General features: G+C 53.9%; 9 protein-coding genes across 9 annotated transcripts; 6 read left to right on the top strand and 3 right to left on the bottom strand.

Moving 5' to 3' along the window:
• Positions 1-1,384: 1,384 nt before the first annotated feature.
• PHYSODRAFT_488306 (hypothetical protein) lies at positions 1,385-9,788 on the bottom strand (the record flags this gene model as incomplete). The annotated part of the gene is made up of 6 exons (XM_009525564.1): positions 1,385-4,974; positions 5,145-6,570; positions 6,794-7,958; positions 8,061-8,789; positions 8,869-9,599; positions 9,651-9,788. 6 exons carry the CDS (start codon positions 9,786-9,788, stop codon positions 1,385-1,387), a joined length of 7,779 nt encoding a protein of 2,592 aa, XP_009523859.1.
• Positions 9,789-9,913: 125 nt separating this feature from the next.
• Positions 9,914-10,619, top strand: PHYSODRAFT_490822 (hypothetical protein; the record flags this gene model as incomplete). Its single annotated transcript, XM_009525563.1, has 5 exons — positions 9,914-9,995; positions 10,066-10,154; positions 10,236-10,302; positions 10,377-10,472; positions 10,546-10,619. The coding sequence occupies 5 exons, from the start codon at positions 9,914-9,916 to the stop codon at positions 10,617-10,619; spliced, it is 408 nt and encodes a 135-aa protein (XP_009523858.1).
• A 92-nt stretch (positions 10,620-10,711) lies between these two features.
• On the top strand, positions 10,712-11,565 carry PHYSODRAFT_489722 (hypothetical protein; the record flags this gene model as incomplete). Its single annotated transcript, XM_009525562.1, has 3 exons — positions 10,712-10,757; positions 10,840-11,392; positions 11,457-11,565. 3 exons carry the CDS (start codon positions 10,712-10,714, stop codon positions 11,563-11,565), a joined length of 708 nt encoding a protein of 235 aa, XP_009523857.1.
• Positions 11,566-11,579: 14 nt separating this feature from the next.
• PHYSODRAFT_542338 (hypothetical protein) lies at positions 11,580-13,538 on the bottom strand (the record flags this gene model as incomplete). Its single annotated transcript, XM_009525561.1, has 7 exons — positions 11,580-11,985; positions 12,067-12,319; positions 12,383-12,584; positions 12,650-13,011; positions 13,095-13,212; positions 13,309-13,421; positions 13,496-13,538. The coding sequence occupies 7 exons, from the start codon at positions 13,536-13,538 to the stop codon at positions 11,697-11,699; spliced, it is 1,380 nt and encodes a 459-aa protein (XP_009523856.1). The 3' UTR covers positions 11,580-11,696.
• A 1,550-nt stretch (positions 13,539-15,088) lies between these two features.
• PHYSODRAFT_488366 (hypothetical protein) lies at positions 15,089-15,346 on the top strand (the record flags this gene model as incomplete). The annotated part of the gene is made up of 1 exon (XM_009525560.1): positions 15,089-15,346. The coding sequence occupies one exon, from the start codon at positions 15,089-15,091 to the stop codon at positions 15,344-15,346; it is 258 nt and encodes an 85-aa protein (XP_009523855.1).
• A 2,264-nt stretch (positions 15,347-17,610) lies between these two features.
• Positions 17,611-19,108, top strand: PHYSODRAFT_255355 (hypothetical protein; the record flags this gene model as incomplete). The annotated part of the gene is made up of 3 exons (XM_009525559.1): positions 17,611-17,621; positions 17,673-17,689; positions 17,748-19,108. The coding sequence occupies 3 exons, from the start codon at positions 17,611-17,613 to the stop codon at positions 19,106-19,108; spliced, it is 1,389 nt and encodes a 462-aa protein (XP_009523854.1).
• Positions 19,109-19,323: 215 nt separating this feature from the next.
• On the top strand, positions 19,324-19,863 carry PHYSODRAFT_329163 (hypothetical protein; the record flags this gene model as incomplete). Its single annotated transcript, XM_009525558.1, has 1 exon — positions 19,324-19,863. One exon carries the CDS (start codon positions 19,324-19,326, stop codon positions 19,861-19,863), a length of 540 nt encoding a protein of 179 aa, XP_009523853.1.
• Positions 19,864-20,762: 899 nt separating this feature from the next.
• PHYSODRAFT_329162 (hypothetical protein) lies at positions 20,763-24,793 on the top strand (the record flags this gene model as incomplete). Its single annotated transcript, XM_009525557.1, has 4 exons — positions 20,763-21,160; positions 21,241-21,384; positions 22,888-23,245; positions 24,422-24,793. 4 exons carry the CDS (start codon positions 20,763-20,765, stop codon positions 24,791-24,793), a joined length of 1,272 nt encoding a protein of 423 aa, XP_009523852.1.
• A 541-nt stretch (positions 24,794-25,334) lies between these two features.
• PHYSODRAFT_402701 (hypothetical protein) lies at positions 25,335-25,772 on the bottom strand (the record flags this gene model as incomplete). Its single annotated transcript, XM_009525556.1, has 2 exons — positions 25,335-25,457; positions 25,587-25,772. Coding segments are annotated over 2 exons (309 nt in total), but the record flags the coding sequence as incomplete, so codon positions are not given.
• Positions 25,773-25,842: the final 70 nt, after the last annotated feature.

The following is a 25,842-nucleotide window of genomic DNA, read 5'->3' as shown; positions in this document are numbered from 1 at the left end:
TGAAGCCTTGAAGCAGTCGAGGTAGAGCCAAGAACTTGAAGCCCAGCAATTTGTGGAATGAGACGGACGAAAGCCCGAGTTGGCTCTGTAGCCATAATCCTTTTTGATTGTGGAGACGGCATCGTTGTCAACTTGCTGATTATGGAGATACTGAGAAGTGGTACGAAGTGCGACCTTCATCAACACAGCGCCTACATAAACTCCAAGAGTACCACACAAACACCCTTCAAGCGAGAATTACAGAGAAATTAGGCTGGCTAGACTTCGTCGTTTCGCAGCCCATTCCTCTTGGACGAAGCGGCTCTTTATCAGAAAAGTACCAGCATCGTCTTGGTCTGAAGATCCTGAATTCTCGGACAAGACCTCCCTGATGAACTGGAGCCCGTTGGCTGGACACTTCAACAAAAGCGTCGCGATCTTCTTCTCTTCAGTGAACCATAAGAAGTACCAGACGTTCTCTAGGTCCGTCACGAAGCTTGGCCCTCTCCACTTTTGACAGCAGGTTCTGCCGGTACCAATTCACTATATACGAGCTGTCGAAGTCGTCGTCGATAACCTCAAAAACAAGGCGAAGCCCACCGAATACATTATTGTCCCTTTCCGCCTCTCGGTCCATGATCATGCAGTCGGCGCTTCCCTTGATGTTGAACAGTTAAAGCCCTCCACGGAGAAGTCCAGCGCTTCTTCGACCTTTATCAGCTTTATCACCTGCCCAAGCCTCTGAATAAGCCCGTCCGCCAACATCGTCCAGTCGGAAAAGCTGTACACGTGCTCCCGGTCGTAGCTGTCAAAGGCCTTCTCCATTGAGCTTCGAACGTATTCATCCGCCTCAGTCAGTGTCATCATAACCTTAGACACGGCTCATAATCTGCTGAGACTCGTAGAACCACGTGAACGACGCAGGCATTGGGGTCTCGTGCCGATACATCACTACCGCCTAACCCAGCTCTCGTGAGAGTGAGCGATGGGTTCACCAGGCGCTTCAAGCCCAGCGCATTTGGGGTCCAGCTTCCTCGTCTCCGCGGTGGTTAGCCACTCCCGTCACGCTTGGTGCAGAACAGCTGCAGCTTCCGCAGCGGACACTTGATCACGTCCGGATTGCACTTGGTGACTGCCAGCCTGAGGTCGTCGAGTATGCTGGTCTCGGGTAGATCGATCACAAACAGGCGGTTCAGGTCGACGGCAAAGACATACACCAGCATCACCATGTTTGGTAAAATTTAGGTCTGTGTCTTCGCGTGGCCCCCATGAGGCAACTTCAATCTGCTGGGATCAGCATAATGTCAGCCCAACACAAAATCAAAACCTGGTAGGTGCTGTCAAAAGTCGTAGAATTGTGTTAGTAGATCTCCCCACCCGCCCTCCAAAGGCTACCTATCCACCTTTAGTAGACTCCGTAGCGAGTCCGTTCATTTATCTCGTCGTTGTTGCTGCTGGTCCCTCGATGCGTGCTCTTTCGACGAGCTTTCATGAGTCCAGCCGCACCGCCGCCGACCATAATGGGGCCTTCAGGCTCACCGTCATCGAAGGATAGCGCTCCGAACATGTCGCTAGCTGACGGCGCTTTCCTGCTTGATCCGAGCTGCTGGTCGAGCCAAATGGGCTGCTTCTGGCTGCGTCCATCGTTCATCGAGTCATCCTCATCGTCTGCATCGCCCCCACTTCGTCGACTCTTACCCGGAGCGGAATTCGGTGGGGGGAACACGTCCACCATCATCTGCTTCTCCTCCACAGGCACCGACCGGGGAGGACGTAGAGCAGCAACTCGTCGTACGTGTGACGCTCTACTTCCACGCACACACGTGGTTCTGTCCGCATCGAAGTGGTCGGCATTATTCCCTTCCTCGTCTTCATCCCTGGCAGCATGCGCCATGAGCGTCTGCAGTCGCCTCTGCAGAGCTGGAGAGCAACTCGACTGCAAAAAAGTCGTGAGTTCTTCCTCGCTGGTAGAACGCAGGAAGCGCATGAACTTGGCCGACGCAGTGCGGATGAGAGGGCTCGGATGTGTCACGCATGAACCGAGGAATGGCACGACGTTGACCAAACCTAGTGGCTCTGATGACGTAGAGGACGACTTTGCCGTTCTACTGGTGGATTTCCGCCTCCCCATTGCCGGTGGGGAGGGCGCCCCACCGTTGCTGCTGTCCGTCACCACTAGAAACTCGTAGAGCAGCTCCAATCTCAGTGAAAGCTGCCATCGCAGCTTGGTAAAGGCGATTTTCCGAGCAGAGATGGATTCCCCGGCGCTTCCGCTCATGTCGCTCTGCTCCGGCGCACTAAGGATGGCGTTGCATACGGCGTTCTTGCCTACCGCACTCTTCCCTGCCACTAACCGGAGGATATCGCTCACTTTTGAACGTACGCGGACACTTTCACTGGCGCTGAGCTGCACGACGCTCCGAATTGTGGATCCAAGCACGAGATGCACGCCCCATTCGCCCCACGGAATGGCGTAATCCTGTCCGTCGCGTCCGTAATTCTGCGCTGGGGGGTCGATAAGTAGCTGAAGGAGCTCAAACGCAGCCAGACAAACCGTTGGCGTCGTCTCCAGCATCAACTGCTTCACCAGCAGACAACACGTCTCCCACGCGCCTTTAAACTTCGGGTCTGGCGTAGAAGATGTGAGGTAGTCCACGAGTTTGTCCACTCCAAGACACCGTTGAGCTGCGGTCCCCGAAGGAGACGTAAGCAGCTCCGTGATCTCAGCTGAGCAGATCTGTCCAAGTTTATGAGCGTCCACACCAAGCGGTCGCTGCAGCTTCCGGCCGCTATCAATCTCCGGTCGACTGCTATCGTCGTTCTCTCTGGCGAGTGAGCTCGTAGGTAGCGCCTTGGTGATCTGCACCACGCTGCGAGTGATCGTTTCCCTCATTGAAGGCTTCAAGTCCGCTAAAAAGCTGTTGGGGTCCACAACCCCGTAAGAATCACTCGTCCCGCCATTGGTAGCTTCGTAGATGGTCGTGTACGTGGTGATGGCGGCGTTACGGACGTCCACGTGCTTGTTTTCCAGTGCCGGCCGGACAATGCCCAGAATGAGGGTTAAGTCTGGCTGCTTGTGGTTGTCGCCTGCGGGGGCTTCTCTCACTAACGTAGTGAATAAACGCAGTAGCTCTCCAATTACCAGCGGCGAAGCTGCCACTGCGTTAGACGACGACGAGAGCTGCTGGTACTTTTCCGCCAGCATCTTGCACATCCGCGCGTGGCCCATGTGACCCAAGGACGCCATCGAGTGCAACAACGTGTAGCAGTCTTGACGCAGCCGCTGCTTCGTGTCCCCCAGCTTCTGCAGCACGAGGCCGACAACATTTTCCAATATTTCGTCCACGTACTGGTGCTCCGACGCCACTAACGGCAAGAAATCCGTCGCGATAACCTGAAAAAGCCGCAGCGCACACTGGAAAACTCGCGCCACGGTGTCGTTCAGTCCGATTTCAAGCACTTGAGCGAGCATGCCAAGAGCTTCCAGAGTTTTAGGCAATGCCGTGTCGGTTGCAACTCTCCCACTGACACAACACACAACCTGTCGCTCCACTTCACGGACCGCAGCCTCCCGCTGAGCCCACGCTTTATCCAGTAAACAGCGCACCAATTCCTCGCCGAAGCCTTGGATAATGTTGGCGAAAAGCTCCTTCTGCTCGGTCGTAAGCGCCGTGCCGTACGGGAGCTGGACTGGTTGGGACTGGGACGCACTGCTCGATTGGCTGCTAGAGGAAGGCGCGTTGGCTGACAGCGACGGGTTGGCGAGTGCTGGTCGGTGCTTCGTTGAGGATCCAGAGGCGGTAGGCGGTCGAATGCCTCCAGACGTTCCAGGTCGAGCGGTTTCTGTTGGGATGTCGAAGTCGTCCACCTCGTCCATGAGCATATCGGACTCCATGACGCCCCTCTCAACGAGTTTCGAGATGAGTTTCTGTCGAGAGGAGCGAGCTAAAGCGTCAATAAAGGGCATCGCAGTGGAGCGAGCCACCTGCAGCGTGTCCGCCACAATCTGCAGCGACATCAGGCGCACGTTTTGGTCCTTGTGTTCGCACACCTGCAGGGCGAGCTGCAGCACATTCCGGATTGGCAGCAATCCTTTCTCCCCCGAGCTTTCTACGATACCGAACTCCAGCATCAGCTTGGACACGAGAGCCATCTTGTTGGTCAGATAGGTAGCGGAGAGCGTTTGCGGCGACGAATTGCGGTCGCACGCGATCATTTCTTCGAGTAAAAACACCGGGCCGATACAGGAGGCCTGTCTTGAAAGCAGCAATAGCGCGTCCTCCGTCGTCACGTGCAGCCGGTTCTTGGAGTCGCCGAGTTTAACGAGCAATCGAGGGATGAGTGGGCGGACAAGGTCGTGCATCACCGTCACATCGGTAGGGGAGGCCACGACGCTGTCGAAGGCGATGCTGACCTCCATCAGCAGCGAGACGCCAGCCTCAAACACAGAGTTGACGCGGTCCTGGAGCGCCTGCATGAGCGTCGTCTGCATGGCACTGACCAGAGTGCGTTGGGAAATAGAAGAGTTGGTACTTTGAGCTGCGAACGAGAGCTGGCGAGTCTCCACCAAATACTGCACGTAGCTCAGCGCCTCGACGCGGGGCGCCCAGGCGTTGGAGAAGAGGCACCTTGTCGCCTTCTCACCGAAACATTCGAGCATATCGACTGCGATGTCCTTGTTCTGACCTTGAATGGGTTCTGCGTAGGGGAGATCGTCTTCTCGTTGCGAGGCTTTACTTCGAGGGGATAACGCAGCTGTGGGCACGTCAAACGCAGCGGCGTTGGCGCCACCAACACCATTCCTGTTATCGTCTCCTCGATCCGAAGACTCGTCACTTCGGATGGATAAGCGCTTGCTCTTCTGAAGGGCGTTCTTGAGTCCAGTGTTGATTTTCGCTTGAATCGATGGCTTCAGGTGCTGGTTCTGCTGCTTGAAGAGAGACTCGCACCAGCTTTTAGTATGTTCGTAGATTGCTTCAGGTGTTCCCTTCATATCTACGACATTGAGAGTGGATGGATACTTAGTTAAAGACACTGGATACTTACCGAAAACTATATGAAAACAAACGTACCGGACTCCTCGCACCGGATCACGAGGCACTGAACCAGCAAGTCGATCGATGCAGTTCGCACGTGGACGCTCGAGTTCTCTAGAGCCAACATACTGATCTTCATCGCATTGGCGAAGCTCAAGCCGCTAGATTTCTCGTCCATTCGGTACTGGTTCGCGATGGCGTTGAGGATTTTGATCGCCACAAGTTGGTGTCGCCACGATACATTCGCGCTTAATGCCGACAGACCAGCGCTGCTGCCTTCCTTGCTAGGAGACAACACCGGCTGAGCTGAAGAGGACGAGACCATCATCTGCGAAATCTGCGCCGTCAGGTACCGCGTGATGTCGACGCTCTTGCAGATCAAGAACAGCAGCGACGTCACTGCCTCACTCGCGTCTTTCTCGTTGGATCCAGCACCGCGTACCAGCAGCGCGCTCGCAATTCGATCAATGACCGGCCGTTCATCGTGGAACTGCTTCGTGTGGAAGTCTTTCTCGCTCATGGCGGCATTGAACGCCACCTTCAGCAGCGACGTACAGCAGCTCGACGCCACCTGCGTAACCGCGTCCTGCAGCGCCATCTCCATCATCACACACGCGCCGTCGAACAACTTGACGAGGTTCTTCCCCTTGAAGACGTTCTGGAAGCACATACTGGCGTCCGTGATCGCAACCACGCGCGTCTTCCACGTCTTGCTTCTAAAAGACCGCGCGATCTCCGCCCCAAACGCGCCCTTCACCCCCTCCATCGCCCCTTTAGTCTCCTCATCTCCTTCAAACTCGTCGTCATCGTCTCCAATATCTCCAGCCGCCCCCTCTAACGCACTCCCGTCTTCATTCTGCGCCCCATACTCTTCCGGTAGCAGCAGCGAAAGCACGGCGCTATTCGCCACATCCACCGGCGTCTTCCCTTCTCCGTCACACGCGTGGACATCCGCCCCCGCTTCGATCAGCAGCTTGACGATGGCCGGGTGGTTCTCCGCGCTGGCGAAATGCAGCGGCGTCTTGCCGTTCCTTCGTGTCCCGGACAGCTCGGCGTTGCACTCTACGAGGAAGTTGGCGACCCCTTCGTGGCCCCTGTAGCAGGCGATCTGCAGCGGCGTGAAGATGCCGAGATCTCCGTCCCGCGGGACGACGTCGCTGCGGTCGCTGTAGTCCGTGTCGATGTCGGCCCCGTTCGAGATGAGCCACTTGACCAGCGGAAGCTTGCCACTACTCGCGGCGTAGAACAGCGGCGTGTGGCCGAACGCGTTGATCTCGTTCAGGAAGGCGGTGGCCATGCCCTCGCACATGAGCAGGTACTTGCACGCCTCCAGGTTGCCGTTGTCGCACGCATAGTGCAGCAGCGAGTTTTTGGTCTTGGCCTCGACGATGGACTCAATAGCCTTACTGCTGTCGGTGTTGGCCTCTGCCTCGTCGTGTAGAACGACCTGGAGGTAGTCGCGCACGGCGTCGAAGTCGTCCTGCTGGGCCGCCAGGAACAACTCCTTGAGCGTGGCCATCTGCGCCGGCGTCTTGGACATGACAAGACGCAGAGGCTCGTGTGCCTCCTCGGAAGTGACGGTCGAGCGATATCTTGGTGCCGACTCGTTGCAACGGACGCACGCGCAGGGGAACCGACGGACAGAAGGACGGAGACTATTTTTCACTCAACGCGAAGTCGAGCATAGCCTGTCTTGTCAGTATGATTTGATCGCTTCAGTTCGTGGTTGCCTAGTACTATCACTACAACGCGTTGTTCCGGCATAGCAGGTCGACAACTTGACCCATATTTGGTCTTTGGGCTGGGTTTGGTTGCAGCAGCATTCGGATGATGGACCTCATGGACGCACTCGTGGCGATAGGGAGTTGCTGCAGTAGTTCCCCGATACTCTTAGAGTGGAAGATGAGGGGCTGAACAGCTTGTGCTGGTTGGCTCGCCGTTGAGAGCATCAACTGCTGACGTTGCCACATGAAGAGAGCCTCACAGAGTGCACACCCAAGCATCCACGCGTCGGACTTCGCAGTGATTGGCAGCTCCTTGACCACTTCGGGCGGCGCGTAGCTGTAGTTGAAGCAGTCGTGCATGTCGGAAGCTTTGAGGTTGTCAGCGTCGTAGTCGTGCTTCCAGGATAATAATCCGCTGATCTTCACGTGGACACCGCCGTCTTGTGTGTCGTTTGAGACGTAGATGCTGCCCAAATTGATGTTGAGATGCAGTAGACCGAGGCTGTGCATGGCTGCTAGACCCGATGCTACCTCGCGAAACACATTTCGGAGGTGGTGCTCTACGGCGGCGTATTTTACGGCTTCTTTTGGTACATCGATGAAGTTGGTGCGGTAGTAGTTGAGCCAGCTACCTTCGGTGAAATACTCGGAGACGACAAACACAACGGGCCAGCACTCGACAAGCAGCCCCAGCTCGGAGAACAGCTGGAACATGTGCTTGTGCGCGGAAGAAACCTTCGCTACGAAGGGACTTCGCAATGATTTCTGCATGTTTGTGACTTGCTCGAAGATGTAGTCCCCCATTGACTCGCTTCGGCAGAGAATAGTCTGAAGGACGAGACGATTTGATGTCTCAAATGACACCACAGCCTTGTCAGTCATGGCTAGAACCATTCTTTGGGGCGGGAAGAACGCTAAACACCGTTCGAACTCCAGACGCGAGAGAAAACCTGATGGATTCACGCAATGCTCCATCAAACGCACGAAAGCGTCGTGTGCGCCGTCTTGAATACGTAGAAGCGGTCGCTCAACGCTGCGTCGATTGCGCTCGAGCATGATCAGCATGTTGATCTCTTCCGTGTACATCAACTTGCGCTCGTTCTCTTCAGCTTCAAACACCTTGACGCGCTCCACCACCTCATTCGTCGGAGGTGCCTTGGCTCGTTTCCCGGGTGACCTCGGAGCGTGCTTCTTGTGAACTCTTCGTTGAGGTTTATTCCTTGTTGTTAAGTCCTCCTTCGCTGTAGCTTCCACCAACGTGACCAAAGCTATCACTGTCTCCCGTACAGCGATAGAAATGTCATCACCACGGTCTTGGAACGCAGTCAACTCGTATTTTTCCGGTTGGACCTCGTTAGTTGGTATATCCAGCTCTTGCTTTGGCTCTGTTTCTTCAACTGGTATGCCGTTCTTTCGGTCTCTCTCTTGGACAAAGCGCAGCTCTTCATCTTTGACTCGTAACGCGTGCATCGTTGGCCAGTGACTGCGAAACTCGCTTTCGATTTCTTCTTGTTCTCGTCTCCATAGCTCCCACTTTCTTCTTCGACAGAGACAGCAAAACACAGGCAGACTCTCGTCCAAGCGAATGAATCGATGGTGGTGGTTCTTCTCCCATTCCTCTTTAAACTCCACGAGACTGTCTCCTTTGGGGCCATAACCCTGCCACTTCTCCCGCTCTCGGATCTTTTGAAGCTGCTGTTCATGCTCTTTCAACGCAGCGAGCTCGTGCTGGATCTTCTTCGCTGACATCGCCCCCATCCGTGCACGCGCAAGACTTGCTCCTCCAGACGAAGAGTCCGCAGCTGCAGCCAACGTGGCTTCGATATCGTTTTCAGCGTCGTCCACAGCGGCTTTCACGCCTGAGTAGTGATCCAGCACTTCTTCGAATATGGCTACAAACTCGCGAAATTCGGCTGCGGTAACCAATCGAGGCTCTCCAACATCCTTTCTGGCCGACTGCGATACAAAATCAATTAGGAATCGCTGCAACTCTGTAGAGTTGAGTAACTCAGCGAGTCCTCGCACTTTGGCTGCGTACTTCTGAGGCTTCCTAAGTCAAACCACCACAACAGAATCCGTGTTAGCGATACAGAAACCCACTATACCCCACGAGTATGGGATTTGCTTACTCTTTCGAGAAGACTCCAAACAAAATTTGAAGCAAATGTAGCTTGCCCGCCCCAGCCTCATCGATTGTAGTAAACACTTTCAGAAGGTTCTTCTCGTACTTTTGCTTGACCAGTCTCTCCTCCTCAGCCATCTTCTCAGCAACCTCAGGCTCCATCTTCATTTGCAGTTCTTTCTTCCGCTCCATCATTTCTGCGAGCATTTGTGGCGTCGTGAGCAGCAGGATGCGTTGTCTCTGCAGCTCGGTGCTGCACAGAATTTTGCCCAGCAGATACTTCATCAGGTCCGACCGAAAGTTGATCAACATTTGCTGATGCTTGTGCAGCGCTTCGACCTTTGCTTGGTGCTGTCTTCTAGCTCGTCGTGTTGCACGTCGCTTGGCTTCTCGCTCCAGTTCACGCTCGCGCTGCCATCTTCTCGACTCCTCCGCCGTGAATAAAGTACGCACTTGTCGTCGCTTCTCGCCGCCTTCTCCAGCTCCTCCAGGCTCAATTTTCGGGACTAAAACGCTAATATAAGCTGTGATTGTGCGGTCGCGGAGATGCCTCTTCTTCTTCTCCTCGTTCTCTTTATTCTTGAGAAACCTCTTCTCGGCTGCTGGCGATACGAATTTGCGTCGGATTTTGGAGTTTTTGAGCTTTTCAGCGCTGTTCTCAATGGTCTCCACAATATTGACCATGGTATCAGCAACTCCAACGGCGATAGCGTAGACACTGTAGTGCGCTTGGGGTCTCTCGAGCTCTGGGATTTTAGCGTTGTGTTGGTTGTTGGTCGTCTTGGCCACTTCAACTTCAACTGCTTTATCTTGTTGGTCCTCATTTTCCTCCTCCTCGGGCAATTCCCACACCGACTCGCCCGTGATCGTGTTGTAGAAGTAGAGGTTGCCATAGTCGTCCGACTGCACGAGCCACTTGCCCTGCATCTCCATCCTCTCCCCAACGCGTTATTTCCAGCCACCGTGTCATAGTAATTTGTGATACTTATTTGTGGCACCTCGAAATTATTTATGGTCACGGCTACATTATCACAAGCGCCACATCGTGCTGCATGAGCTCGGCACTGACGACGCTGCTATCCTTCCTGTTCGTGGGCGCTCTCTGGGGCTGCACCAACCCCCTCATCAAGCGAGGTAACGGTTCATGCTGCGGCGTGGACACGCCCTGAGACTGACTGACGGAATGGGTCGTTGTGGCGTTCAGGCAGCGATGCCGACGTCATGTACACGCGGAAGGACAACAGCCTCGAGGAGATGAAGAAGCAGCTGCTGGACCTGATGAAGAACTGGCAGGTACAGCTTTGCACACCGAGTCTTCCAGCTTTGTACTTGTGGCACGCTCAGACGCTGATCCCTGTTGTTTGTGTGCTGCAGTTTCTGCTGCCTTTTGCGCTGAACCAGAGCGGGTCGGTCGCCTACGTGTTCCTGCTGGGCTCGACAGGTGCGTCCTCGCTCTCCGTCAACGTCACTTCCTGCTTGCCACTGACGAAAAGATGGCTACATTCCTTACTGCAGACGTCTCGAACGCCGTGCCCATTTGCAACTCGCTGGCGTTCGTCTTCACGGCCATCACGAGCCGCCTGCTGGGCGAGCAGCCCCAGCGCCCGATCTGTACGTGGCCTCAGCCTCCCTCGCACTCAAACCACAGTAACACTCACTATTCCATTTTTTTCACTCACTGCAGCCACGTACACGGGCATGACGCTGATCCTCACCGGTGTAGCCATTTGCTTCGACAGCAAGCAAAACGCAGCGTAAAAAGCCACAAACTACCCACATACAAAACCCCATACAAAACCGTTGGCGCGTGCCAAATCTAAACCCATAATCGAAAATACACATCAACAGTCATGGGGAGCTCCTCGGACGAAGACGACGGCGACTACGTCCCCGAAGGTGCGTCTACATAGCTCAACAGCTCCGTCTTCGTCCTGCAAATACAATGCGCTAATTCCCGCCTGAATTGTCTCCATCGCAGCTGAAGAAGAGGAAGACGAGGACACTCTGGATGACGCCGACGTCGCGACAGACAAGCAGCGCAGCGTCACGAGCGACTCGCACGTCGATCAACTCTGGGACGACATCAACGCGTCCACGGCCGTCTCCAAGAAGGCGGCGGACAAGACGGCCAAGCTGCTCAGTGGACTGATCAAGAAGACCACGATGCGCAACGGCAAGAAGGAGGAGAGCATGAGGAGGAAGAAGAAGCGCAAGCTGCACGAGTTCTCCATGCCCATCCTCAGTGTGGACGTCAAGAGGTCGAGGAAGGAAATGGCCAATGCCACAAATAAGGAGCTGAAGGTGGACCGCGTGGTCAAGTTCGCAGGCAAAGAGTACAGCGTCTCGACCAGTGCAAGTGCCGCAGCTGCTCAGACGGCCAAGCCCAAGGGCAAGAAGGGGCTGGACAAGGTGCTGGAGTCGCTGGACGAGCCCAAGAAGGTTTCGACCATGGAGAAGACGTCGCTGGACTGGGACAAGTTCAAGGAGAAGGAGGACATCGAGGAGGAGCTCACGCAGTACACCAAGGACGGGTGCGTTCTGGTTCTTATGGACTGTTGGCTTGTATCCGCTGCTGACGTTGTGGCTTGGTTGTAGATACATTGAGAAGCAGGAGTTCTTACAGCGGCTGGACCTCAAACGCTTCGAGATCGAGAAGGCGGAGCGCGACAAGCAGCGCAAACTGCAGCAGATGCAGCATAAATAGAGACTTCGGCTCGTCGGGTCATCATCGTATTAAAGAGAGAAAAATGCACAAGCGCGAGGAAGCGAGCATGGCTGGCCAAGAAGAAAAGAGTCCAGCCCAGCCCAGTCCAGGCCTCTTCTCGTCTTTGCTGTCTAATCAACATCCATGGGGATGACATCCGGTGCCGTGTTGTCCCCTCCTTCCTGGGCTGAACCGTTGGCTGCAGTAGCGCTGGCATCGGCGTCATCGTCGTTTCCTCGCTGGTCCTTGCCGTCTCTATAAAACTCGGCCTCATGCTGCCGCTTTCCGTCATTATCGGTTCGTGAGTCCGGATCCGCCGCGTATTCATCCTCTTCGCGAAGCATGTGCGTCGGAGGCGCTTGGCTCATTTGAACGCTCGGAGCTCCAGTTAACGCGCGAAGGTTCTCAAAGATTTTGGTCCTGAAGGGACATAAAACAACGGGCGAGTTAGCGATACAATTACTACGCACAATGTGAGACGAAGCGGGGCCGTTCACGTACTTGCACTCGTCCAAGTACTCCCTAGAATTCGCGTTCTCAAGATCCGGGTCCGGCTCGAGGTGCAGCTTGAAATTCGGGGCGTAGAACTCGAAGTAGTCGTTGTACGGAATGTTGTTGGACACCTCCTCGTCAAGCAGAATGGATGTCTCGTAGGCCCATGCCCTCGAGACGTTGCGGATCGTGTAGCCACCTCCGCCGAGCACCAGCATCGGCAGGCCAAAGCTCTTCACGAACTTCACACATTCACCGTGTCCTGAGAGGTACGCACACGCAGGTTAGGCGCCAGTCTCACAAAACATCATTTGGCTGTGCTTACCTCGTGTAGTGACGTTGAAACAGCCAAGACGGTCTCCAGTCAGCGAGTCAGCGCCACACTGCAGCACCACAGCAGAGGGTGCAAAAGTCTCCATGACCTTCTGGATCACAGGCTTGAACACACTCTCGTAACTTTCGTCATTCATGCCGCTCAGCAACGGGAAGTTGACGGCGTAGTACTTGCCGTTCTTGGTGCCGATATCCTACTCAGCAGCGTCAAATGATCATTTATCCACACATATCCTAGGAAAAAAATAACAGCGCGTACCTTGATGTCGCCTGTGCCGGGGAAGAAGTCGCCGTACTTGTGGAAGGACACGGTCATGACTCGGTCCGTAACGTAGAAGGCCTCCTCCACACCGTCGCCGTGGTGCACGTCAATGTCAATGTACAGCACGCGTGGGTGGTACTTGAGCAGCTCCAGGATGCCGAGCACAATGTCGTTCACATAGCAGAAGCCCGATCCCTCCGACTTCTTGGCGTGGTGCAGGCCTCCCGCCCAGTTGATGGCGATGTCGCACTGTCCGTGGTTCAGTCGACTCACAGCGTCCAGTGTGCCGCCTGAGTAAATCTGGCAGAAGTCGAAGATGCCGTCGAACACGGGGCAGTCCGTCAGCTCGCCCAGGTTGTCTGCGTCAACCAGCAAAAACTTTTTAATGAGCTTCTCATCCCAGATAATTCTACCAGAAAACAATATTCTGAGATCCACGTACACTTCTGCAGCTCGGTTGCGAGGTCCTTCTGGTTGCTAGGGCTGATCCTCTGGAGGAAGTCGATGTAGTCGGGCGCGTGGAAGTTCTTGATCTCCTCGGCCGACGCGATGTGCGGCTCCTGTGTGAGGCAGAACACAGGGTAGAACGAGGTAGAATTAGCCTATCATTCTACTCTTCTGAAAGTAGTTTGACTTGGAGTTTGTATCGGACGTACGAAGATGTCCATCTTGCGGTACAGGTCGTAGTTGACCACTAAGTGGTGCGCCAGCTTCATGCGGTGCGGCTTCATGGGGTGGCCCGGGCCATAGTAGAAGTGGCCCTCCTCGGCTGTGGGTAGAGCAGGTAGAACAAGGTTAGAGCAAGGGGGAAACCGCAGCGAGAGTCAAGGGAGGCCGCCCTACGGTGGTAGAAGTACGACACGCGCTTCTTGGTGGCGCTGGCCATCTTGGCTTCTGCGGCGAATGGAGTCAATTGTCGTCGCGGGAAAGTTAGCTTGGATTTTGTATGCAGGCGTCCCGCGGGTTTAAGACCCACGGGATAGGTGAAGCCATCATGTTTCGCGGTGTAAATTAAATGGCTACATTTGTGGGTCAGTAACCAGGTATATGGATGGTATACGTATACTTGGAAGTGCAAATACTAGTGGAGCATCTCAGTCACGTTACTCCGTTGAGTTGCTTAGGGGGCCGACGCCCTGCAGTGGAATCTCCACTGCAGGCCGACGTCCTCGCTCTCCCAATGGATCTGATGAAGCTGTTGATTAATTGGGTCTAAGCCATCACGTGCAGATCAGTGCAGCTTCCGATCCGACATCACATCTTCGATTAGGAACACTATTATCATAGAACTAGCTGCATGAAGAACTCGTCATTGCATGTAAAAAGTGCATTGCGAGCTTTACATGCTGGGGGTTGTACCCCCAGACCCCGCAATAGAAAACTAACTCCGAGTTGGGGCAACGGGTCCGTTCGCTGGAATGCTCGTCGCTGGGCCCGCCTCGCAACCGCTCACTACCGCTTCTAGTGGTGACTGCACTCGAGCAGGTCAATGATGCCCTGGTTGGAACTTGAAGCAAGAGTCTGTCCAATCTTATTTTCTTACATAAACTGTAGGAGACTGAGTCTGACGCTCCCGTATAAAAGCTTGCTGACCGTGTTCCCTCCGCTCTAAATCAGGGTACGAACGTATGCGACGAGGCATTTAGTCACATCATCACAGCCGGTAAACTGTAGCATTTTAGCTAAAGCTGCACCGGTCGTCCTGTTGATGAGCCAAATTAGCATTTCTCTGTTTGGATAGTGCCCTCTCGTGTACCTCGGATTTAATGACATATGGTCACTAAATTCCACATATTTATGCAGTGAGATCTCAAATCCTATCCATGTCACAATTCTGGAAGTGTCAGTAAACACAGTTTTTTTGTCAAAAATGGCCCTGGGCGACTCAATCAGAATGTCAGCCCTAACCTGTTCCTTCTGAACTGATATCAGGTAAGTAAATGCGGGTATGGACCCTTGAAAAAGCTAAGTAAAAGTGGACGTATCAATGTAAGGGGGGACTTCGTCCCCAACAAGTACTCGTCACTTCACTAACTCACGAGTTCGGGCGATTCAAACCATGTTTTTAGGTCGTTGAAACAGCCCATGTTTTCTAAATGGGTTAGGATAGCAAGCATTCTGAAATCAAGTAAGAAATCTCAAACCAAACATGTTGAAACATGGCTAAACATGCTCGTCTTGTGGGACGGGTGTCATGGCCGCCAAATACACTGCAAAGCCATGGGCTAAGGTGGCCTAAAGCTGCCAAACGTCGCTCTGCGGGCGCTTCAAACCCTCTGAAGACCGATCCACGCATTGAGCAGGGAATACCATGGCCAGCCACGGCACTGGGGTGAAGTTTGCAGGCTCTTCGTGCCTCTCAAATGCTGCTGGTGTCGATTTTGGTCAGACGCTCCCGATAGATTTGAGTCGATTTCACCCCCTCTGGCCGAAAACATGGGCGCTATATTGACTCGCAGACTGGCGGACAAGCTCTGTGTCCTGACGTGGCAACACCACCTGCGGGCATACAATACGATGGCTGATACATTAGCGAACATGGCAATGGACAGCGTCCAGATGACCATAACCCGAGATGTGATTTCCGCCGACAAATGGCAACATGCGTCCCAGCACGCGGCCAGTGACATCGGGCACTGGTTCGAACGCACCACTGATGAAAGTTCTTCGGAGCTCGTGGCCGTCACACTTTAGGGGTGCCGGGATCGCCACTACGGCGCCTAGCTACAGGACGACCGGAATGAGACGATCGTCGACAAGGTCGTAGGATGTCATTAGCCAAAGAAGTTAACAGACAACAATGTACCTCAATGCGAAACGAAACGAAACATGGGCGCTACATTTTCCGGTTTTTTATTGTCGTGATTCGATTTGGACATTACTGGTCGAACTGAGAGCAGTAGTACCAGTGGGTCTCGATTCTTGTGATCCCCGACGAATTATGCAACGTTTTGGTTGAAATTCACGCAACCCCCCAACACATTGACACTCTCATGACATGGACAAGTGCGTATTTTGCGGTAGGGAATTGTGTGCAGTGTCAACCGCGATGACCTCTAGGACGACTACCGTTGCACCAGTTTAGTAACTGTCGGTAGGCAGTTTAAAGGCCAAAGGCGAGCTTAAAGCTTGCAGTGATAAACTATTGACTACGCTGGGAGCTTGCGATCACCACACTGCACGATCAACCCCGTAAGTGAATATCGACATAAACATGTCGGCCAACTCTATTCGACGGGAAAGCTGTCGAAATCAAGGAATCGAGTCGACGTCGAGCATGAACGCGTCGTTTTCTGCGTTCTTTGCCGTCGTTCTCCTGAGGCGCGTGTGGAGTCTGACCTGGCTGATCCCCTGGAAACGTGAGTAGCTCCCCGTTCTCCCACCGATGACAAGGCCATCACTACGGCGACGAGGCTCTTGCGGTCTGACCCGACTAACGACAAAGACCGGGTTAATGTCCCCGGGCTATCGACCATTTCGGACAAGGCCTCCTCAACTTCTAAACGCCTGGTGGACAAGTTCAAGATGGCGCTGAGTAAAGATCCGGATGATGCATTCAAGGCAATACTTTGCAGTCTAGAAATACAAGCCCTCTATCAAATAGAAGCCCGGATTATTAAATAATTTAATACAAACCCGGGCTACTAAATAGAGAAACGCTAACAAAAACTTACGAAGACAATACCTCTTGTACTAAAAATGTGTGAAAATACTCGCGAAGTTCATAAAGATAGTCCCTTGAGAACAACAAAAAAAGATTTTGCTCAACGCTAGTAAGTAAAACAATATTCCCCAATTGCAACGGTTTTATTTTCTTATCTCCATTCACTATGCAGCCACCACTAAAGCTACTGGATTGAGCAAAAATGCGACTAAAACAAATTCAACGGACTCAGGTGGGTTGTTCACCTCGGCAACCTAGCAGCTATTTTACGCTTACCAACACATAAATTAAATTCCATGCACCTGTGATTTAGAGTCAAGAAGCGCAAAGGTTGGATAGTTAGTATTTATTTCAACCTTTGTTTTTACGGATATTGGGATGGACCTAGTCCTGACAATCAGACTAATACTAGCAATGCAAAACAATGCTCATTTTAGTGGTAGAGGAGAGGAACAATTACTTGCACCGTTCTACTAAGGTAAGGTGCCAGCTGCGTGCCTACAACCAGTTCCGTGCCTACTTGTTTTAGCCAATTAGCATCTTCTCCTTGTTGATCTCTCGTAGTCTATTGGTAGATTTTTCCAGCGTCACATGCAATTTCCGGTGATGAGCCTCCTAGGATTTGCATAGCATACAAAAATGCTATCAAAAAGAGGCAGGAAACTGGCAGCTCACTCCAAAATCAACAAGCTTTTCAAAATAATAACAAGAAGTTCTGCAAAATTTACACGGACCAGCGTGAAGTACATAAAATCAGCCCAATCGCGCAGATTTAGCGGGTGCAATCAGATTTCAGAATGGACAATTCAATGAAAAGTTATGCCACAGCAAGTCCGCAAGTTCGAAGGACGGCACGAAACTGGCAGAAGACCTTAAACTAAAACCAGCAACAAAATACACTCCGTCTAATTTATTGATGAATTTAACTGCCGCCTGTATTAAAACAAGCGTGCCAAATACCTTTGCACACCTATGATGTCGTTTATCGGTTAGTCGATCTGCATTCCATAAAATAGAAGCCCTTACCCAAATAGACCCCCCCTCGTTAAAGCCGATCAATTTTTCGGGGTCTCTAATAAATAGTAGTCCGGGTATTATTCGGTAAAACCCGTTAAGTCAATGTCCGTTGCAGTAATGAATTTCTTTCGTGGATGAGATCCGAGTTATCATCAACGCTTTGATTCTAGCGATGTTATCGGCCTCCCACTCCGTTATTTTTTTTCTCGCCGGTGGCACGGCCACCGTTATCGTTGTGTCTTCATAATCCACTTAGTAAGCGTGTATATCCATCATCATGTCGGCCGGGTATGCATTGATTCTAAGAACCATTGAAGTGCTCATTGACTTCGATGAAAGGTGGTTTCGTGACGCAGGTACGAAAAAGTGTTTCCTGGTGGGGGGAGGCGCAGCGGTTAAGAAACCCCCACTCAGAACAGTGCTCGGCGTCTGAGGACGGTGGGCGGCCGGCCGAGAACGAGACGCTGTGGAGCTGCCGGACGCTACTGCTCATTCGGCCTTTCGCCTCAAGCCTCGCAAGTAGTCCTTCTTCCTCACCTCTGCCCCCTCCCAGCTCCAGCCTCGACCTAGTGCCGATGTCGCCCCCCAGCCCACCCACGCACCTGCTGGCAACATCGTCCGCTCATCCATCCCCATCCCGGGCCACGAGCACCGGCCCGGCTACGGTCGTGACGGAAACACCGGCTCCAGCTTCACCACCACCGGGATCGGAGCCCGCTGAGGCGGATGGCACTCGGCCGACCCCGTCCTCGACTTCGACCACTCCTCGCGCGAGCCGCAGAATTCAGAAGCGGAAAGCAGAGGGTGCCGCACGCTCGGCGGAGCGGAAGAAGAAACTCGCGCGACCGGCGCCTTTCGGTCTCGACGATCTGCTGGCGTCGCCATCACCTTCGCCTACATCAGCTACCGCGCCACGGGCGAAAGCGGTTGGCAAGCAAAACCTGGGCACCGCCGCTCGAGCAGCGAAGCTTGCCCGAGATGTGCAGGCAGTCCAGTGCGGGGGCTCGAAGCGCGCCGCGGACTCTGGCGCGGCCGGCGCTGCCCCAGCGGCACAGCCCGGTACCTCCTCGAAGCACCAACACAAAAGACACTCAATCATCTACCTCGACAGTCCACCTTCACCGGGCGATGCCGGCGACCATGCTGCGCGGTCACCATCAGCTGGGCCGTCGCCATTTGGGTCGTCTGCGCCGCCGCCGGAAGGACGGGCCAGTGCACAGACAGCTCTCTCGGGGTCTCGCGAGATCAACACCAGCGACAACTTTGACTTAGCCTCATTTCTTTCGGGCCCACAGGCAGCCAGCGGGGCCGCCCCCAGTAGATTCCCAGGCGGAGCCACGGGTGACAACGCCATTGAACGTCTTGCAGCTCAAGTAGGCTCTCTCAGCGCCCTGGTCATTGACATGAGCAGGCGTCTGGACGCTGCCGAAGCCAACCCGACTATGACTCTGGCGCCGCCGGACCGCCCAGAACTACAGCCAAGCATGGTTGACGGGACTCGCACCGTCTCTTGGACTGTACCTGCGCTCCACACGAATGAATTACCACCGGCGCAGTTACGCGAGCTGCGATCGACTAGCTTCCCGTCGCTCAATCAGCGGAGCCGCAGCGAGTTTGTACCGCACGTCACGCACATCCTTGCCGCCTACAGAAGTATCGCAAACCTGTCTCGCTCCGACGGTGCGTTCACCACCCCTACCGACACGCTCCTGTGGATTCGCCGCCTCGCCAGCATCCCTTTCGACTCGAGTATCGCTACCGTGGCTGGTCTCTAAGGCGTGCGCATTGGTTCTCAAGGTCTGTCCCTTTCCTACTTCCGCCCTCTGTCGGACGACGAGAGGCTCAAGCGCAGTTCGAACAACACCAACTTCTCGCTGGACTTTAGCTCAGCAGCTCAACCGCCCCAGCCCGCCGAGTGCACACCTTACGACGATATTCTACTCGCACTCAGCGGGCTCAGCTCCTTCGGTGAACTCACTGGTACCCGCACATGAATCGCCTGCTGGATCAACTTCGTCGATTTGTCTTCGACAATCAGAGGGCCGACCCGGCTAACACCTCGGAACTCGTGACACGCACGCTGCAGTATGCGAACGTCTATCTCGGTCGCGCTGTCGCTCACATGTCGGAAGACTCGCCAACGTGGTGGAGGGATTTCTGCGCCGACACCGAGGCAATCGAGTACAGGTCGATCGAATGGCTGCTCGCGCTGCAGACTCTCACAGCCACAGCCCAATCTCAACCTGCTCCACTGCGCGCGCCTCCACAGACCGATCAACCACGGCGCGCGCAAAACAGCCGCCCCCAGGCTATGCCGGACAACATCCAAGCCCTGGTGCCTAGTCGTTCAGACGGTACGGAGCCATGCCTGCGCTTCTTCGGCGGCGGCATGTGCACCGGAGGAGACCGCTGCGCGTACTCATTCCGCACGCACACGTGGGATGGCCCACTACCCAGAGACCTAGTATCGTGCATTACCAGGCAGTACGGCACCACCCGCCGCGGTCATCACGGCCCTCGCCGCCCCTGAGGCTGCCGAGGCGCTACCGGCTCACAGGCGCTTCGGACCCCAACACTTGATACCACTGCCGCTAATACAAACGCCGCATTGTTTATCCCCTCTACTTCTGAGTTGGTGGATCTGCTTACGCACCCACGTAACGTACTAAACCCACCACATAGTGGCACCACCGTGCGCCTACATACGCCGACTCACCATACCGGTAGTCAAACCAAAGATACCTCACCTTCTAGAACGCACCATAAACCGCGATGCCTCAGATCGTATCCAACCTCACCGCCAACCCCGGTCAACAACACATAACGGCAGATCCGCTATCCCGATACCCCGCGCCCAATCCAACGTCCGATGCGGCCTCACTCGAACCGCGCAATCATCAGGTCACACACGCACCCCATCGTGGCGCGCGCATTCCCGCATCCACATCCACTAGGCTACCTACTAGCGCAGCTACAGCAACAGCACAGTCTGCGGGTCGCCCGTTTTCTAGTATATCTCAACCGCTCCGTGCCCCACCTAGCGCACCCCAAGTGCAGCAACTCCTGTCCCGGGGACGGAGGAGGGCCAATATATGGGCAAGTATACGGCACAAGGCCGTGGCGACGGCGTTCAGCGCAGTCCACCTATCACTACCGAACAGGGACTTCCCAACGGCGGAATGGGCCGGCGGCCGCCAGCAGTTCCAGCTACACAAGCCACTACAGAGTGCGGTATCTGAATACGTGCGCCGCACCCAGTGCTCACTTCCCACCCTAGTCGAGCTGCTACGCGGGCAGACGACGTCCGACTACCGTCCCAATAAGGATATCGTTCCTGCCGTCATACAGCAAAGCTGCAGAACGTACCCCAAACTACATATCCTGCTGCCCACTGTGCAGGAAGGGATTACTGTGACTCTAACACCACCAATGCCCCGCCAAACCAGCCCTCCACGAAACCACCCGTCCGCCACCGAGAGACTTAATGTCCTCCGCAAGAACATCCGGAAGGAGCAGGACCTCGGCCGCTGCATCGTCGTCGACCGTGCCGTCGCCCAATTCTGGCCCGGGCTGTTCTTGAGTCCCTTCGGGGAGGTCGACAAGGGCAACGGTGAACCCGACGTAGCCGGCCGGGTCATCCACGACCTATCCTTCCCAGAGGGGGCGTCCGTCAACGATCACACCGATGTCGAGTCAGTGCCAACCGCCGAGTACAAGCACTGCACAGCCATCGCTCGGGAGATTCTCGCCCAGAAAGAACGCTTTCCCGGGCGCAGCATCAACATTCTACTAGGGGATGTGGCAACCGCCTTCCGTAACCTTGGCACGTACAGCCATTCAGCTCACCTCTTTGCCGGGACGATCCCCGAAGACGACGTCCTCGTCACGACCTCTCGGCCTGTTTCAGCTGGACAGGATCACCGGGATTCTGCGGAGTCATCGGCGATGCGATCGCCCACATCCACGGCACAACCTCAAACGCGTATTACCCAGACGGGTTTTTCAACTATCACTGGGTCGATGACCACGTCTGCATTGCTGCAGACGTCGGGTCAAACTGCGTGGACAGAAAAAATCGTAGCATTCCTCGAACGGTTGGCACAACTGGCAGCACGGGCGATGGCGATAATTGCGGTGGACTCACATACATACTTGTAGTGCTTTTTGTACAAGAACGTCGCTGCCTGGGCGTCCTCGGTGGAGTCGCGACCATATCAGCTCCAATCAAAGGTACTCCAAAGTTTCGGCCATCCAATCCAGAGCGTTCAGTCTGAAAATGCAGTTCTCCACGTTTGCCGCCATCCAGGGAGTTCAAGCCGTGAGCAAGAGTGACTGGTGATACCAGTTCCCGACCTTCACTATTTACTTGACCTCTCAACCTGGTGCCTATGCCCGCAGCAGCTTTCTGATTGACGCCATCCTTCTTACCATTCAATGCACCATGATCTTCGATAGATTTACCACCAGAAGCTATCTCTAGCCGGCGTATATCTTTCTCGTTCGATGTACAGCTCACGGGCGACCCCACTTGCTCGTGTTGTGCACCTTCTCGTGCTGCTACATGTGTGGCGAGAGCACCCAAGTCCAAAGATCGTAGCGCGCGGCGGGCGCGTTTCGCCGAAGCTGCATCCATCGCTTGTTTCATCTCGAGGTATTTGGCATGTGCTATTCGGCTGCCAGATATTCCGTTAGCCATAATCGCTTCTCGTTCAGAGCGTACTCGAGACACACCAACGCCTACATGCGATTCCTGCATCAGTACATGTTATTAATCTACTGTGGGCTGGGGAATATATGAAAGAGGAACATTACTATACAGTTTGTAGCCGCTTATCGTGATCATCACCGTCGCATACCTCCTCGTAACTATCAGGAGGCTTGCCACAGCGATTCTTCCGCTTGTTGGCACAAGCACGTGCCTGGCGGCTACCCGCCGGCATAGCTCAATCCGGGACAGAATCTCGTGACACGGATCAATTTCAGTGTGACCTTTGAAAGGTCACCTTTCAGACCCTTGCTAAGAAAACTCTACCATAAAGCTGGGCTGTAGAGATGAGTATGGTACGATCATCGGTAGCCTCGCCACGGGGGAACGGGTGGTGCTCTCATGCCGACACTCATTAATTACCCTTATTAGATGTTGAGACACAACCTTACCGAGTTTCGCAACAGCTACCTAGAAGCGAAAACGAATTTATCCATTTCGCCATTGGAGTGTACACGGTTACAGTCCACGCCGGTTAAGAACTCGTGGAGTAACTTCGGTCTGAAAAAATTATCTCCATTTTCGGACCCCCAAAATTCCCTATTTTATTTGGGGCATGTGAGCTCAATATTTCTTCGATTTTGGCTCACTGTATATTATCGGAAAGCTCGTGCTAAAAACAATCGAAAGAGAGTGGTTTTACGCTTTATACGAGTGATTTTTACTTTCAAATGTTTGATGTCCGGTTATGTCTGAAAATTGATCGGCCAACTTCAAGCGCGATTTGATCTTGCACTGAAGGGTCTGGACGCAGCAAGTGGTCCGACAAGGCGTCGTATTTCATCGTAGGAAACAAGATGATGGAGATGCGGTCAAATGGTGGGCCGATATGGATCATCGGACGCCAGAACGGAAGAGAACGTGGACCAACTTGAAGAAGGCCCTGTTGAGGCGCTACGGCGAGAAGCTGGATAAGTCTGCGGCGGAGTGGCGAGTCAGTATGCGGCGCATGATGCCTGGTGAGACGCATGCATACTTTACGGCTAGTCTACGAGACGTGGTGGGCAGGAATAAGGTCAGCGAGAGAGTGTTGTTGGCGCAATTCTACAGATGTCTGGATAAGCCGACCAAGAAGTTGGTCAAGCAGCGCCCGAAACCGAGGACGCTGGATGAAGCGGTCGACAAGGCGACGGATGAGGCGAGGCGGGTGAACGCCTTTTGCCGCCCAGGTGTACAGTGGCCCGAAAAGGATCTAGACTTGTCCCCTCGAAACAACCCTGGACGAGCACTTGGTCGTCCCGGGTGGCGTGTGTTTCTTGTGGAATCCCTTTGGGTGTCGTTTGTCTTCGAACGTGAGACTTGCACTGCGTGAGTTGCGGGAAACAGGATAATATCGCTAGGACCAGGAAGCGGAACCAACGCACACTTCAGAACGCAGCTTTCACAGCCTGGATCCGGAGAGATAACCTTAACAATACAGAGTTATACACAAATATGCAATACACACAACCGTCACTTATTCTTTGTTTGGCCCTTGGACGGTGGGCCCTACACACCAGTCAACAAAGAGGGTAGATCCAGGGCACTGGCAAGTCCAAGACCCTCAATCAATCGCGCACCACCCTCAATCAAGAGGGAAAAAGCCGAATCAATACAAAACACAGTCCTTCCTATCACTCAGTAGCATATCGACAAATCACTAGGTGGTGGCTACCTCAACCGCCCTAGGAGTAGCTTAATACGAAATGGCAGTGCTGACCAGGACAAACACCCCAAGAATATGAAATAAAGCTTATCAACCCTGGCCGCACGACAGCTCAGGTACTCGCCTTAACTTGATTTGATACTTACTATGAGAGCCCCACACACGACCCTTATGTTCTTAGCCGAGGTGCCCTGACTGCAGGGGGAGAACCATAGACACAAGGCTCCTTTGAGTCTGAACCAGCTCTAAATAGCCTGGCCCCCAACCGAAGACATTTGCGCTGTAGCAGGAAAAACGAACTCTGTTTGGTCTTATCTTTGTAGGCTATCACTAATCGTAACATGCAGTCTTGGAGGTTTCATCTTGGTTTCAGTATGGGTTGTCGTCGGTTGAGTCGCAAAGATCCAGCGGGGATCGGCAGCACAGCTGGGAGGGAGTTCATGGTTCCATGTGTCGAGCAGATCTTGGGCGGTCGGCTTGGTCGGTCGTTAATGTCTTGGGTTTGTATGGTCAGATCTTGGAGCTTGGAGAGTCGTCCATTCGGGATACACGTTGTCGATTCAGGATACACGGGCTTCGGTCAGGCAGCTTGGGCGTCGACGAGCTTGGTCCGGCATCTCTTCGGCTCTTGCGGCATGACTGGCTCGATCTTGGCTGGGGGGGCTTCCAGACTGGTAGGCTTCAGGATCTTCGGACTTGGTCCAGCCTGGATGCACCTTGATCATCCTGATTCAGGGCGCTGAGTGCATATCCAGGCTGTTCCCACCACTTGGATTCTGGATCCAGCTAGAATCAGGCTGTCAACGTGGGGCTCGGGCTGAAATCTGGAGTCGCATCGTGTCACGGAGTTCGACGATCCAATGGATAACGCCGCGCAAGGGAATGATCAATATCGGCCAGGCATGGGCGACAACGCTGAGCCGATACGTGACCCCAATGAGCGGTGCGATGGGCGACACGAACATGATTCCGGGCATCAGCGGGACCGGATTGCCCACGGAGATGGTTGGTAGCGGCAGTGACGCGATGCTGCGGTCGGAGGTCGAGTAGGTGGCCTTGTTCACGAACCCTCAGGGCGTGAACAACGCGTACTCAGGCACCTGGGATCCGCCACCCGGACACGTGTGGAACGGGAAGTACCGTATAATCGTAGTCCTAAGGGTCACCCGACCTGCACTGGTTGCACATCCTTCCAATAATCACACATGTTCGAATCCAATTTTAGTAATCCGAAGACTAAATTTTATTCCGTGCTTTTAGTATTAATTTATCTGGTCGTTTATAGTTCATTATCATCGTTTTCGGATAAGATAGCATCGTTTTTGGATGTAATATCATCGGTTTTAGATGTAAGATCATCGGTTTTAGATGCAATATCATCGGGTTTAGATGCAATATCATGAATTTCAGATCGAGTTTAGCTACTACCTACCTACTCGTCTACTTCGCTGTCTCTACTACTACCATCTGAAATGTCGTCGTCCGAGCAAACTTCATCACCGGCTAGACGGCATTTCTCTAACTCCTCGACAATGCCGTTCTCGATTTCATCACTTTGAAGCCCATCGGTGCAAGAGCGAGTATCGTTTAAGATGCCAACTCGGGCGAAGCCACCGATGATCGTTTCGGTAGTCAGGTCATTCCAGCACGACACAACCCACTGTGTGATGTCCACTCGGTTGGGAGCCGTGACTTTAAACGGCTCCTCTTGATACTCGTCTCTCAGTCGGGCTACTTCTTCATCCACCTCCACCTGAATGAGCTCCTTGCGAGCCGCCATGATCTTTTGCCCCAGCTCTTCTCGTTTTTGCTCCCTTCGCTTCTCATCTGCGCGATATTGGACGAGTTCGTTTCGAAGTCTGTCGACCCAACGCTTTCGCAAAGCCGTTTTAAACGGTTTGTTCCAGAATACGTCTGCCAACCGGCAGACGTATGTGTACTTCGGTGGCACTTTCAGCAAGATGACGTTCAGAGAGGCTGCATACTCCAGGACATCGGCCGTCCAATGGCCACCAAAATCATCCCAGAGTGATTTAGCATACAGTCAAACCTGTTTATATGATCCTCTCTATTTGAGCCATGCCGTTTATTTGATGCAG

Source organism: Phytophthora sojae (genome assembly GCF_000149755.1).
Source record: "Phytophthora sojae unplaced genomic scaffold PHYSOscaffold_3, whole genome shotgun sequence".
NCBI classification, from domain to species: domain Eukaryota; phylum Oomycota; class Peronosporomycetes; order Peronosporales; family Peronosporaceae; genus Phytophthora; species Phytophthora sojae.
Note: the sequence above shows the minus strand (reverse complement) of the source record. Positions and strands in the feature narration are given on the sequence as shown.